Below are 16559 nucleotides of genomic sequence, written 5' to 3'. Positions count from 1 at the left end.
TCATTAATAGTAGCAAGGATTTTCGAAAATAATAAAAAAATGGAAAGAAATTGATTTTGAAGAGATATGATTGAAAAGATATGATTTGAAAAAGATTTGAATTAAAAACAAAATCTTCCCTCTAGTATCCTTCTGGCGTTAAATGCCCAGAATGGTATTCATTCTGGCGTTTAAATGCCAGTTTTCCTTCTTCACTGGGCGTTTTGAACGCCCAGCTTTTTCTGTTTGATTCCTCTGCTGAATGTTCTGAATCTTCAATTCTCTGTATTATTGACTTGACAAGACATAATTTTGAAATTTTTTTTTTGAATTTTTCAATGATGAGAAACAATCGAAATACAACTAATCTTAGGAAACTCAAATCAAACAAACAATGCATGCAGGACACCAAACTTAAAAATTTTCATATAAGAGACACTAACAAATTGAGAATGCATATGAGAAACAACAAAACACACAAAACAAGAGAATTTAAAGATCAGAGCAATGAAATCATCAAGAACAACTTGAAGATCAATGAAGAACAATATGTGTATATTCGAAAAATGTAAGAAGAAGAAAGTCATGCAATTGACACCAAACTTAAAAATTAATACTATACTCAAACAAGAAATATAAAATATTTTTTATTTTTAAAATTTTATAAATTTTTTTGTGGTTTTTCGAAAATTGAGTGGAAAAGAAAATAAAGGGATTCAAAATTTTTAATAAGAATTCCAGGAATCATTGCAATGTTAGTCTAAGACTCCGGTCCAGGAATTAGACATAGCATACTAGCCATCCAAGCTTTCAGTGGAAGCTCCGGTCTAAAACACTAGACATGGCCAATGGCCAGCCAAGCTTTAGCAGATCATTACTTTCAACAGCAAGATTGATAGAAATCATCAAGCTCTTGTGATGATAAGTTGAAACCTCGGTCCAAAAGATTAAACATGGTTTCACAGCCAGCCAGACTTCAACAAATCATCATGAAACTCTAGAATTCATCCTTAAAAACTCTGAAGAACAGAATAAAATTTTTTTTTTCGAAAATAAAAAGTAAAATTACCTAATCTAAGCAACAAGATGAACCGTCAGTTGTCCAAACTCGAACAATCCCCGACAACGGCGCCAAAAACTTGGTGCACGAAATTGTGATCATCAACAATGGCGCCAAAGACTTGGAGCTCTCAAACGTGAATCACACTTTGTCACAATTCCGCACAACTAACCAGCAAGTGTACTGGGTCGTCCAAGTAATACCTTACGTGAGTAAGGGTCGATCCCACGGAGACTGTCGGCTTGAAGCAAGCTATGGTCATCTTGTAAATCTCAGTCAGACGGATTCAAATGGTTATGGAGGATTGATAATTAAAATATAAATAAAACATAAAGTAAAGATAGAGATACTTATGTAATTCATTGGTAGGAATTTCAGATAAGCGTATGAAGTAAGGGTGGCAATAGGTAGGGTAGGGTAGGGTTTGGAGTCAACCCTAACCCTACCCGCGGGTTGAGATTTTTATATAAACTCAACCCTACCCTACCCGCGAGTTGAGAATATCTCAACCCTAACCCTACCCGCTCTTAACCCGCGGGTACCCGACCCTACCCGCGGGTTACAAAAAAATGCAACGTTATTATATAACTTGATAATAATTTAAAATAAAACTGAATTTTATGTAAAAAAAAGTTTATTAAATTATCAATTAATGATCTTCTTTTAATGACTAAGGATCTTTTGTATTTAGTGAGAAGTCTTTAGTTCAACATCTACTTAAAATATTTTTTATACAAGTATATAACATATACATATATAGGGTGCGGGTTGGTCGGGTAGGGTTGAGGCTCAACCCGCACGAAAACTCTACCCGCACCCTACCCTACCCGCTGCGGATCGGGTTGGCAACCCTACCCGACCGGATGGGGTCGGGTTGGATACCCGCGGGTAGGGTACATATTGCCACCCCTAGTATGAAGATGCTTTGTTCCTTCTGAACCTCTGCTTTCCTATTGCCTTCTTCCAATCATTCATACTCCTTTCCATGGCAAGCTTTATGTTGGACATCACCGTTGTCAATGGCTACTTCCCGTCCTCTCAGTGAAAATGTTCCAAATGCGCTGTCACCGCACGGCTAATCATCTGTCGGTTCTCGATCATGTTGGAATAGGATCCGTTGATCCTTTTGCGTCTGTCACACGCCCAACACTCGCGAGTTTGAAACTCGTCACAGTCATCCCTTCCCAGATCCTACTCAGAATACCACAGACAAGGTTTAGACGTTCCGGATCTCAAGAATGGCCGCCAATAATTCTAGCCTATACCACGAAGGTTCCAATCTTAGATTAGAAACCCAAGAGATACACATTCAAGCTTGTTTGCATGTAGAACGGAAGTGGTTGTCAGTCACGCGTTCATAGGTGAGAATGGTGATGAGTGTCACATAATCATCACATTCATCATGTTCTTGGGTGTGAATGAATATCTTGGAGAAGAAATAGACTTGAGTTGAATAGAAAAACAATAGTACTTGTATTAATTCATGAAGAACATCAGAGCTCCACACCTTAATCTATGGTGTGTAGAAACTCCACCGTTGAGAATACAAAAGTGATAATGGTGGTCATTGGCTTCGGCCCCAGAGAGGGAACCTGAAGAACCAAGATGATAATACAATAGCAAAAGGTCCTATTTATAGAAAACTAGTAGCCTAGGGTTACAGAAATAGGTAATGAATGCAAAAATCTTCTTCCGGGCCCACTTGGTATGTGCTTGGACTGAACATTAAAGCTTCCATGTGTAGAGACTTTTCTTGGAGTTAAACGCCAGCTTTTGTGCCAGTTCCGGTGTTAAACGCTAGAATTATTGAGCTGACTTGGAACGCGTGTTTGGGCCATCAAATCTTGGGCAAAGTATGGACTATTATATATTTCTGGAAAGCCCAGGATGTCTACTTTCCAACGCAATTGAGAACGCACCAATTAGGCTTCTGTAGATCCAGAAAATCCATTTTGAGTGCAGGGAGGTCAGAATCCAATAGCATCTGCAGTCCTTTTTCAGCCTCTAAATAAGATTTTTGCTCAGGTCCCTCAATTTCAGCCAGAAAATACCTAAAATCATAGAAAAACACACAAACTCATAGTAAAGTCCGGAAGAGTGATTTTTATTTAAAAACTAATAAAAACATAATAAAAACTAACTAAAATATACTTAAAACATACTAAAAATAATGCCAAAAAACGTATAAATTATCCCCTCATCAATTACCTTCACACTTCCCAAGGTACTCGGTAGGGATTATCGAAATCATCCCCACCATGTCATCATCTCCTTCATCGAAGTATTCTTCATCGATATCAACATCTTTATGTTTATCTACCCCAGAAGACTGAGCAATTGCCTTTCCTTTGTCCATCTTAGCTGGCGATGGAATCTCCTTAGGATAAGTCTCTCTATCAGAAGGAAAGACAATTCGGGAATGCACTGAAGGAGTTTCCCCCTTGCTTGCTTCCTTTTCCGTATCAATCTGAAGTTTTTTTATTTTGATTGAAACTTCTCCTTCCTCCTCTTCCTCTTGGGTATCCTCTGGCTCGCCCTCGAAAAGCTGCATATTGATTTCGAGACGGCGCTCTGTGTCCCCATTGAGGATTACGTTGATATAAGGGATCACGCCTTTGAAATTCTTGACAGTTACTGATTCACTGAACACCAATAGCCTGAGATCGGCTCAAATATGTATTCACATCATGTAGAGGAATTTTCGAACCAGAACCTTCTACACGTCGAATTGGTTGTCTCTGACGTGCTTGTTCCTCCCTGTGTGGTAATTTTTTTTTTCATTCTTTGCTTTTCAAAGATTGCCGCTGCTTCAGCATCAAAAACAGCGTTACACCGTGGACACAACGATACGTCCCGGTCTTTGATTTTTTGCTAAACCAAGAAGTCCAACAAACCATCCCCCGTTCTGGGGTACACAGCTCTTACTTGTGACTCGAAATCATCAAGAGCCACATCAAAATCATAAGACATCCCACCATATTCACTTCAAAGCAGGGTTCCACATAACTGGCATCAGTTTCGAAAGGATCTACATCGACCTTTATTTCCTTTTTGCCATCATCAAATTTCAAACGTCCTTCCATTATTGCCTCCTGAATCAAATCCCTGAAACAAACACAAATGTTAGTTGAATGACTTGTTGCTTGATGGAATTTACAATAAGGCTTTCCTTTCAAATCCTTCAAGGAAAGTAAAGTTCTACCCTCAGGCAAAACCAATTGTCTATCTTTAAGCAACACATCAAAAATTTGATCAGATTTCGAGATATCAAAACTATATTTCTTTCCACTTTTAAATTTTTAATCATTCGACTTTTCACTACCAGGGAGTTTTTTCAACAAAGAACAAACATATGGAGGGCCTTTCTTAAGTTCGGCCAAATCGATTTCTGTTTCAAAATCGATTTTCTCCTCTGAGGACTCCATAGTTACATAAGCAACTTTCTCCTTTCGAATAAATGGTTTACTTTTTGACCTCTGTTCGGTTCTATGTTTTTCTTTTTCCTTTTTTATTAACTTAGTTTGCCGAACCTTTTCGGCCAAATGAGCCAAATCAGGAATATGCACATTAAGCAACTTTCTGTGCATATAGAATCCTAACCCCATAGTTGCTATTTTCACTATCTCATTCTCAGGCAATGTGACATAGCACCTACTTCTAGCATTTTTGAAACGTATTAAATAATCATCAATGGTTTTACCATCTTCACGTTTCAAAGCTACTAAATCAGTAACTGCTACATTCATTTTCCCTCGATAAAATTGAGCGTGAAAAGCAGTTTCCAACTGATTCCATGTTTTAATCGAATTTGGTATAAGATTCGAAAACCATGTAAATGCATTCTTCGTCAATGATGACGGAAAAAATTTTATTTTTAAATTTTTATCATTTGCTAAATTTTCAATCTCGATCAGATATCGAGCAACATGTTCAGTTGTTGATTCTCCAACTTCTCTAGCAAATTTTAAAGTTATTTTCGGATTTTTTACCCCTCTTGGCACTTCAGTCATTTCGATTACTTGGGGAAAAGCCTAAACAAAATGTGGCTGATTCATAAAACCAACATTCAATCCAACCCGATTTAACACTTCTTCTACAATTCGGGTGACCTGATAACGATCACCACGCAAACCATGTAAAACATCATCATCATTCTCATGTCGATGAACTATGCGAGGGTTTTCTCGATTTAGAATATGATTTTCATTTTGAAAAATATTTTCCATCCCCTCATTAGTTCCTCGAGCATTATGCCTTTCACCGTCATCATAATCGACGATTCAAGCAATCCTCTCGACTTGTCTAGCAAGACGCTCGAATCTCGATTCATGATCGGCCATCATAGGATTCAGAATTGTAGTCATTTGCTGAGTCAATAAATTAACCAAGTCATGGTGACTTTCCTCCACTTGTTGTCGATATGCTGCCATTGAACTCGCAGCATTCGAAGTGGAGCCACGTGATACTCACGAGAATACTCAGAGTGTTGTTGTAGGTTTTGCATAATATTTACTCCACTTATATTTCCAAATTGAATAGGTGGAACAAACCCACCCACCGGTGGGGTATAACCAACAGGCAAGCCATAAGGGGGCCAACCAGCAGTTAATGGAGGTTGAAACGGTGGCGCAGGGCCACGTGGACGAATATTACGTCAAACATTTTCAATAGTCGTGATGACTATACTTTCAGTTCTGATTGCACCTTCCGAACGTGAAGACACGTCGGCCTGTTGTACGGATACTGGTATACTATCATTGGTGGAGGAACCACCATTCACATTTGACAATTCATCAGCTATGTCAATGATCTTCTTACTTCATAATCGCATACACTAGAAAGTAGTAACTTTTGACACACTTTGATTTAAAACTGTCCCACCGGGTGTGCCAATTTATTTTGTCGATTTTTAGCAAATCGATGATGGTTCGATTCTAATGGTTTGGGAGCGAAACCAACTCCTCTATGCGAGTACCAGTTTTTTATAAGTGCATCAAAGTGTCTTCGATTAGACTAAATTTGAAGGATTAAAATACAGTGAATTCATAAATTAGTAAATAAAATTCAGAAATTAACATTTTGTAAACAATTTAAAGAAATTAAAAGAAAACAATAAGTTACTTTCTTTTAAAATAAAGGATTTCTTCATGTAAAATGGTAATGATAAAATACTGAAAACTAAATTCAACAGAAAAAATAAAGAAATATGAATAACACTTAATGAATATGATTAAATAAAATATGAAAAAATACAAACAGGATGAAATTAAAAAGAATAAAAGAAGGTGAAAGGAACCCTACAGAAAAAGGAAACTCGATCGCAAATTCAGGAATACGCTGGGATGTAAGAGTGTTTAGAGTGTTTTTCTGAGTAAAAGTTCCAACCCCTTTTCACTGAAAATTCCTAGTATTTATAAGCTGCCCTTACATAACGGTCAATTAAAATTACATTAATTACAATTAATTAAAATTAAAATAAATTACAATTTTAAAACACAACCGCCTTTGGTAACTGTTCCCGCTACATGATTATAGATATTCCCCATGTGATTAATTATCTACTCCCGTGTGATTAATTATCCACTAACATTCTCACTTCTTTAACCACTCGACTAAATCTTCGAAAGTCTTCCTTCAAATCAAATCTCCTCCTCGATTTAACTTCTTCGATTTCGACAAAGTAACTCGAAAACAACTTCTGTGCCAGCAACTCTCAAACTTAGCCTCCTAAACACATTTTCTCGAAAGCCTATATTCAATATCTTTCGATTCAATTCCTTTCATATCGAAAATCAATTTTCGATCAATAAATTCGAACACAATTTTATATAATAGGGAAACAATCCTCTCGTTAGTGTACATTCTTTGTTGAGAAGTAGTTATATAATAGTATTTTTTTAGTTCTTGTGTTCAATTTGTTGTCTAAACAAAAGTAAAATTAAAAAATTTCAATTCATGGTTTAAGAAAAAGTTTTCGTAACCAATAATTTTTAGCCAATAAAATAATTAATAATTCACAATAAAAACAAATATTTAAAATTAGAAATAATAAAAATATCTAAAACTCAAACGTTATTTAGAATTTAGAGTTTAGGATTTAAAAATTAGAATTTATTATTTACGATTTAAGATTTATTATTTAGGGTTTGATATTTAAGATTTAAAATTTAGAATTTAGAATTTAGAATTTAAGATTTGAAATTTAGAATTTAGGGTGATGGGTGGTAAGTGGCCGATAAAAGTACAGTAACTTGGTGGAGATGGATAACTTTTGATGGTAGATGAAATTGTGGTGTTGAGAGGAAGAAAAAAGAAAAAAAAGTATAAAAGAATAATTTAAAAAAAATGAATTGAGTATTGATTTTTTTTAGATTATTGATTGATGTTGGTTAATTTTTTGTTAGTTACTTATCTAGTAGTTTATCTAATTTACTTCTTGACTTATAATAATTAGAGCAATTTTAATAGGATATTTTTTGGATATTATTTTTTATATTTATAGTAATTGAATTTATTTAAAATTTATATTAAATACAATATTTGAAATAAGATTGATATTAATAAAAAGAGACCGCATTTTTTAAAAAATTATCAATTATATATTATTACTTGTATAATTCATGAAATAAAATAATTTTAACTAATATAAAATTTAAATTAAATTGAACCTAAATATTAAATTGACAAATCTTACATTAAATTTTAAGTTACTTTTTATAATATATAATTTTAAAAATATTTGTGTGATATTTTGTGAAACGAAAATAAACTTAATCTAAAATCAAGTATTTGGAGATACTCTTAATAACAAGGAGCTAAAAGGTCACCAGACCAAGTTTTGGCTCCATTCAACAAACGAGAAATAAAGCATACTTAATTAATGTCATCATTCTTTTGCCTGTCACGTTTTATTAATTGCTATAAATTCTAAAGGTTCTTATTTCTCCATCAATTATATTATTTCATTGCCTTTTGAAACGCATTAATTAAAAGGAAAATGCTGAAGATGTGGCTTTTCTTTTGGTCCAGAAGAATGGAGAGCCACAAATTAAAGAAAACAAGAACAAAAAAAAAGTTAAATTCGATCTGGTGCATGAATGTTTACAACTTTTTCTCCTGAGATCATCAACGTTACTTAGTTTCATTCATGTTTAATAGGTGAATATATAGTTTTGGATTTAATTTCTATAAACTATTCGTACAATGGTACTTTACAAAAACAATTAATTACATATTGGTACATCTAGCTAGTAATAAAAATAATTATATTTTACACTTTTATTAACTTATGGAAATGATAAAAAAATATTAATTAGATGAGGAAATAAAACTTTTAAACTTTTTACAACTATTTCTTTTTGTTATTATATGTAAAAATCAAATTCTAATATTTTAATTTGATAGGTGTGAAAGGTATTTCCACATTCACTTCAGGATAAAGGCAAACACGTGGTTGGTGTAAATCCACTATTTTTTATTTTTTAATTTTTGTGATTTCAAACTATGCTTTTATATATATATATATATATATATATATATATGCTCTACCAAAAAAAGACAGAATTTATAACTTGTTATTTTTTTGTCTAGCAGATAAAGATTTACCTCTATAAAAAGAAGGTTTAATTACTCTGTTGGTCCCTATAGTTTCACCAAATTTTTAATTAGGTCCCTATACTTTTTTTCCTTTCAATTGGATCCCTACACTACTATAATTTTGTAATTAAGTCCTTCCTAGTGTAAAAAATATTAGAGTTAACTGAATATTTATTCGCAAATTGAAGGTATTTATAATTAAAAACTTAATTAAATCTTTGACCGCATGCATTCTGGTAAAAATATTATGTTAATTTTAACATTTTTAACATGAAAAGGACGTAATTACAAAATTAAAAGCAGTGTAAGGATCCAATTGAATGAAAAAAAAGTATAGGGACCTAATTAAAAATTTGGTGAAACTATAGGACCAACAGAGTAATTAAACCTAAAAAGAATAATTCGTTCATTGCATTCTTTCGGATAATTCCTTGCTATTTCACAACCTTTTTTTCAACTTAAATTTAGGAGTTGCTATTGTTTTGAGCTAACCAACGAATTTGTGGTTTTTTTGACCCAATCCAACATACCAAAATTTTTGGATTGAATTAAAATTTGGTAACCACAGTTGGATTGAGTTGCCTATTCATTTTTTTGAGATAATACTTAATTGGATTCTTGAAGTTACATGCAATTTTTAATTTAGTTCCTAAAATTTTAATTTTTTTATTTAATATCTAAACTTTGTGAACATAATTTATATTAGTCCTTGAAACAATTTTCAACATATAAACGTTAACGGAATACTGTCATGAACAGCTGGATGTCACACTAAATTTTGTAAAATAATGTCATTTTACTTTTCGCACTCAAATAACCCAAAAACATCATCGTAAATGGTGTTAATTAAAATTTTACGTAACAAAATAAGTGATACGATGCCGTTTTTGAGCTATTTAAATGTCAAAACTAAAACTGCATCATTTTATAAATTTTAACGTGACATCTGACAGTCTATAACAGCGCTCCATTAACGTTTTCATATTAAAAATCGTCTCAGGGTTTGCATCAATTTACATATGTTTGGGTTTGCTTAATTGCTTTGGTATGCCTAAGTGTAAATATTTCCTAATTATTTGCTAATTGTCTTACTTGTCTTACTTGTACATTATTTGTTTGTATTGTGTGTGTTTGTGTGTGCTTGCATAAAGTTCAGCTCTTGGAATATTCTGTTGGGAATAGGGATGACAAAATTTTTCGAGACGCAGGGATCCCTGCGGGGACTGCCCCGAATGGGGATCCAATTGTGGGGAATTTTTTCCGTGGGGATGGGATGGGGGACAAAATTCTCCCGAAGCAGGCGCGGGGACCCGACCCGAGCGGGATCCCCGCCCCATCTCCGCTATTCCCCGAAATTTATGATTTCGTTGAATTATCCTTAATAGTTTATTTCTCATATATGTTTTTTAGTCATTTCTCACACACACATATATAGAGAAACCCAAAACTCTTAATCTTTATTTGCATAACCCTTCTTTAATTCAGAGATCCCTAAGGCTGTCCATACTCCATCCAACCTCTCTGCAGCCACCCCCTCGTCACCCTTCTCACCGCATCGTCACACCTCACTGTGCCATCACCCTTACCGTGTCGTAATTTCTATTTGCGGCGTTCCTTTTCGTAACTCTGCCGTCGTGTTCATTCTCCTCTCTGTTGCCGCGTCTCCCACCTCGTCCACTGCTTTGTCCTTTGGCTCGTTGTTGCATCCCCCAATTGCGTTATTTCGAAAGAAGTCGCCATCGTGTCATTTAGACTTTTTGTATAAAATCTTGTAGTTTTTGTGTAAGATAGATACTTGCAGCTCTATTCATATGAAAATTAATAATTAGTTAGAACTATTATGTAGATGGGGAATGGGGTCCCCGCGGGGAATGGGGCCCTGTGGGGAATGGGGATGGGGAGCAATATTACCCCACGGCGGGGAACGGGGGCGGGAATGGGGAGCAAATCTGAGGGTGGGGATGGGGAGTAGAGAGGCATCCCCTGCCCCCGCCCTGCCCCATTGACATCCCTAGTTGGAAAGGTAGTGGAGGTATGAAGTATATTGGGTTAGATTTGGAATATTCTCTTACTAGTTTATTGTGATTATTTATTTTGTAACGAGTACAACTAAAACTTTAATAACAATTATTAAATTAAACATTGTTATGATAAGTACTATAAAAGATTTGTAATGTACTCGTTACTAACTTATTACATAATAAAAATTTTTAAACTTTATAAAATACAATTTTTTTTCATAGACTCGTATTATCGAACTAATTGAATTCGATTTAGCATTGACTCCATATAGATATAATTGTTGGTGTATTAAAATAATTGCATGGATTAGATTTATGCTATAGAATTCACATTCAACTAATATTTATAATTTTTTTTATATTTTTTGTAGTATATTTTTTTTATATTATATAGTTTTTTTCTAATATTTTTGAAAAATATTTCACTAATATTTTTCTAATATTTTTGGTAAATATTCCATAATTCGAATCAGCATGCTTCAAATTACTATGAGCTAATATACCGGATACTAGTTCGAATCAGTCCAATTTGAACTAGTATGTGAGTTTGTGTGTGTAGTTCGAATCACTCTGATTCGAATTAGTGCTTGTGTTCGTGTGTGTAATTTGAATAAGTGTGATTCGAATTACATTAAATGTATAATTCGAATTAGCCTAATTCGAATTACATGAAAATGTACTTCTGGTTGATTCATGTATTGATTTTCAATTTGGTTGATTTATGAAATTTTGTTTTGGCTTTGGCTTATTAACGTGTTTTACCCTTTTTTTTATTTCTAAATTATTATTGACTATGTAGAGTATTTTATTTAAAATTTGAGTGTTATTTCAAATTACTATGGGCAGCCAAACCGGGGATAATTCGAATCATATTGTTTCGAATTACTAAGGATAGCAAAAATGGTGTACTAGTTCAAACTAAGGGTAGCAAAAACAGTGTGCTTGTTTGTGTGTAATTCAAATTAATATGCTTCCAATTACTATTGGAGCTCATGCATGCATAATTCAAATCAACATTATTCGAATTACTATAATCACACGTAACACGTAATTGCTTTGTGTAATTCGAATTGGGTTAATTCAAATTACATGGAGATTCACTTTGCGTTTTGATGCTGCTTTTGGGAGATTCACTTTGCGTTTTTACTTTTAGTAGAATTGTGAAGTTTTTCTCTCCATTTAGTTTAACTATGTGTTTTGCCCTTAATTATCTCTCTTATATTTTAAAGAATATAAAAATATTCAACTTACAAGTATTAAAAGAAAATATTCGATTCTTATTCTATTTAAACACATCACAACCAAGCAATCTAAAATTAATCAAATTCTTAAAATAAAATTTGGATACCCATAAATTTAAAATAGAATTTAAATAATTTTATTAGTTATTTAAACCGATTTAACCAGATAGATTATTAAACCTCTAAACAAGCCGTTCACCCTGTAGCATACACCAAAGGTGATATAAAACAAGATGCTTTTGTAGCTAACCACAATTAGACAAATCACCATATATACCAATATGATCAATGCACACCACATCCCATAATTTTCCGCCAGAATTAGTAGAAATTAGTAGAAATATAGACATAATCACACAAATGTAGTACAGAAAACCTTAGCTAATATTACTGTAGTCAAGTTAGAAAGTATTCTCCGCAAACAACATTGCTTTACAAGAAAATCTTGCCAAAGGAACAGTCATACATGAGTACAGACTGGATATTAGTTGTTCAATTCTTCTAAGATCCATTCAACGTTTTTTCTTTCTCCCGGCGGCTTGTTTTGCTATGAACTCTGGGTTTCTGCGTGCCACAATAAGTTTTGGAGGAGTGGAGGTGTGATAACCACTGCAGAAAGCATAGAAAAACAAATAAAAACAAACGTGTAAGCCAAACAATTTTCAATTAAAAATCATAATCCATATGCAGAAGATAAACATATTATAAAAAGAGAAACAGTGACTCTTACTTCCAATACTCCTCCTTTCCTCCTTCACCTTCAGCACTTCAATTCCAAAATAAAAACAAGTCAATATAAACTCTTATAAACAACTCAATATATATTACTATCACTAAAGAGTGAATAAACCTCAATTCCAATGATTTTGACTCAAGGGCTTTCAGATCCTTAAGACCACAAGTTTCACAGCACAAGGGAACGACTTCATGGAGAAAAGGACCTACAACACATTCCAAACAAGCCGCATCATTAAGTGGGGCCACAAAAAATAGAAAGCACGAAAGAAAAATTTTAGTAAAGATACCACGTGGTGAGGGTTTTTCTTGCACTTTACAGTAATCCACATGAGTTTCACGATTAGGCATTTGATGAACTCTGGCATAAAAGTGCTTAGCGGTATCCTCTGATGCATTGGGCATGTTTTTAGTATATTTAGGCTCAGCTATAAAGTGCATTAGGCGTATATAGCCAAGTTTTTTGAAATAACGGCACACTTTTCCACGAGTACCAGTAACCTCATATTGCTCTTCCTGAAAAACAAATAACAAGGAAGAATTTTTCTTTTTATTGTTTAATAAAGGTACTATAATCAAAAGAAATCAATAGACTAGGACTAAGAAGTTAATTTACCTCTTTTAGCCCATGGTTGTAGTGTTTCATTGCAGCTAATGGATAAGGAAACGTAGTCTCAATAAATTTAAATCTCATTTTCCTTAGAAATCTGGAAGAATGCCCAAAAAAAAAAAAGAAAGGGGAAAAAAACCAAAAGGAGGTATTATTATATTGATATGTCATGGGGGTTCGGCTATATTTTTATGTTGGTTGCCGAAGACCTAACACAACCCTCCTCCTTTATCCGGGCTTGGGACCGGCTATGTACCGACTATGTACCGCAAGTGTAACATAGGCGGAGTTTATTATATTGATATATGGTTACAAATCATAATAGCACTCACACTTCTTCAGCTTCAGTGCCTCGCCTTCAATAAAAAAGGGTCCTTTGATGTCACATAGAAGTTGATTTGTAAGAACAAGGAAATTTAAGCAATAATAATAATAATCTAATAATGTAATGCCATAAACTATAAGCGAAGGTAAGGGGGGCTCTTCATCTTCATCAGATTCTGATGAAGAGGGATCACAAGGCTTTTGTCTTTGATTTCAAACAACAATTGATTTTCAAGGAAAGGAATATTAAAAAAAAGAAATCAATATATTGATAATTTGATGCGAATTCTTATTAGCTGAACAAACCGTATGTAAAAGGAGAAGGCAAGAAGCTCTAAAAAGTAACAAGCATAACCTGCGTCTGGACCGACGTCTCTTGGAGCTATAATCAACCTGGACTTGTCTAGGCCTCAAATAGCGGTCGCCAACTACACGACCATGACATCTTAAATTGTATGGTATTGCTGCTGCTTCTTTCATACTGCTCTTCAATTTCACTTCTACTACAGGTTCTGCAAACAATAAGCAGAATGGATCATTTCTATATAACAAGCCTTGTGAATTGGTTTGATCATTGGGGTTAGCATCAGAAACATTAACATTCATTTTGCTCCATTGCAAGATTAATTTACTAAAACAACCAACATTTAAGAGGAATTAATATCCTAGATGAAGAATCTAGAATGCTGTCAGAGTTCACTTATATATCCTCAATTAAATCTGAAATGAAATATCTGAAAAAGAAAATAAATCTCAATTGAAAATATATATATATAACCTCGTCAATAATAATAATTGGTACTCAAAGATTAAAGTGTAAACCTAAATAATCAAGCATAGTTCTCAATCTAAACTCAGTTAAATACAAGATTTGTAATTATTATTTTTCAAAATTGTTGCAAAAAAATTAAATAGAGCAACTAGCTCATTTTTTCGTTGTTATTCAAAACCCTAGCACAAAACACAGCAAGGAAAAGCACAACAAACCACATCGAAAATCTTAGCAAATCAAAACCAGAAAAAGCTTAAAACGTAACCCTCGTTATCCTAACAATAAAATAGGAAATTCCATGTTCTCCCGCGATCGCCTCAAGAACTCATCTTGATTCACAACCAAAACTCACCAATAGCAGCACATTAACCATAATCCAAATCCTGAATATGAATAATTTAAAACGAATTAGGTATAAAAGTAGCAATTACCAGTTAGGGTTGCAGAAATCGGTGCTGCAGAAAAACACCGTCTACTTAGGGTTTGTTTTATGTGAATGAATGGTAGATCAGGTTGACAGAGATTAGAACGTTTTACGTGTGAGCTACTAAACCCAACTTCTTTTATTAAGCAACGCATCAGGTTTGGGATTTTTTATTTTAATAAATAAAATAAATATAATATTTATCGAAATAAATATTTTTATGAGAATTTATCGATTTAAATTCTCTTGCCATATCTCGTTTACACACGTGTTAATTTGACTTGTCAGATTTCGTGTCAATTTTACCGTATAAATGAGATACATGTATTTTTTTTCAATTTTAAAAATAATAAAAAATATTAATAATATCAATAAGTCAAAATTTTGGCATGCAATTAATACATAAAAAATTGGTAAAAGAGATTGAAATGGATATATTTAATCAATTAATACTCAAAAAGAGAAATTATTTAATGAGAAGCAATAATATTGGTCGTTATGACAACTACGTGAGAATAATTGAAACGGTTATTTCTCACGTTATCTCTCCTATCACGTGAGAAATAACATTTTCAATTTTCTCTCTACTATCCCATCAATCTCTTTCAATTTGATTGATTTAAATTTGAAAAATAAAAATAATTGTTTGGCAACTGTTGAGAGATTGATGGGATATACCGATATGGGGAGAATTGAAACGGTTATCTCTCACGTGGATAATGGAAGATAACGTGTGAGAGATAACCGTTTCAATTATCACGTAATTATAACCAATATCATATTAAGCATTAAATAATTACTTATTACTTCTAATTTTTAAATAACCGTATAATTATTTTTATATTATCAGTACATTAAAAATAAATCATTCAAATCTTTTGTAACATAGTTTAAAACATCCACAATTTAAAAGTAAAATAATTTTATAATTAATTTAAAAATTCTATTTAATAATTAAAGTTGTTCATAAAAAATGGGTACAATATCTGTTATTTTATTAGAAAAGGATGGGGCATAAAAAATTATATTCCAAATTTTTATGCACTCCATCCAACAAATAAAATTTATATATACTCCCTAAGTGAATATGGAAAAAACAAATATATTAATAGTGTATAAATAAAAATATATTTGTAATTGCCCATTATTAATAGTGTGTTGAAAATATATTTGTAACTACCTATTATCACAGCACATTTATTTTCTTTCATATTCACTTACTTTTTTTGTTTTTACACGGGAGTATATATAAATTTTATTTGTTGCATGGGAGTAGTACATAAAAATTTGAAATATAATTTAAGTAAAAAAGATTTCATATTATATATAGAGCAGTAACATGCATGAACCGAGTTATCAAATAAATCACGTGTATTTAAATTATATTTTAGTCACAAAAAAATTATATTTTAAATTTTTAAAAAGTGGATAATTAGAAAAGGGGTAACCGTATTAATAGTGGGAAGTTTAATGATTTCTAAATAAACGTGTTAATCCCTATTATTTAAAATAGACTAAAATTGATCAAACATATCCATTTTAATCTCTTCTATCAACTTTTTATGTACTAATTACATGCCAACAGTTTAGATTATTGATATTATTAATATTTTTTATTATTTTCAATTTTTTTAAAAAAAATACATATATCAAAATATACACGTATCAATTTGACTTGCCATATACCTAAAAAATCATCTCATTTATACTGTAAACGAGATATGACAAGGAAATTTAAATCGGTAAATTTTTGCAAAAATATTTATTTCGATAAATATTACATTTATTTTATTTATT

General features: G+C 32.6%; 1 protein-coding gene across 1 annotated transcript; it reads right to left on the bottom strand.

The window, feature by feature from the left end:
• Nucleotides 1-12222: 12222 nt before the first annotated feature.
• On the bottom strand, nt 12223-14891 carry LOC107608400 (uncharacterized). Its single transcript, XM_021107192.2, has 8 exons — nt 14770-14891; nt 13922-14078; nt 13575-13598; nt 13249-13339; nt 12923-13148; nt 12748-12838; nt 12628-12663; nt 12223-12506 (listed from the first exon to the last, which is right to left on the bottom strand). Exons 2-8 carry the CDS (start codon nt 14044-14046, stop codon nt 12410-12412), a joined length of 690 nt encoding a protein of 229 aa, XP_020962851.1. The 5' UTR covers nt 14047-14078; nt 14770-14891; the 3' UTR covers nt 12223-12409.
• Nucleotides 14892-16559: the final 1668 nt, after the last annotated feature.

Source organism: Arachis ipaensis, chromosome B7 (assembly GCF_059453495.1).
Source record: "Arachis ipaensis isolate K30076 ecotype BB chromosome B7, ASM5945349v1, whole genome shotgun sequence".
Taxonomy (NCBI): domain Eukaryota; kingdom Viridiplantae; phylum Streptophyta; class Magnoliopsida; order Fabales; family Fabaceae; genus Arachis; species Arachis ipaensis.
This window is presented reverse-complemented; position numbering and strand designations above follow the sequence as displayed.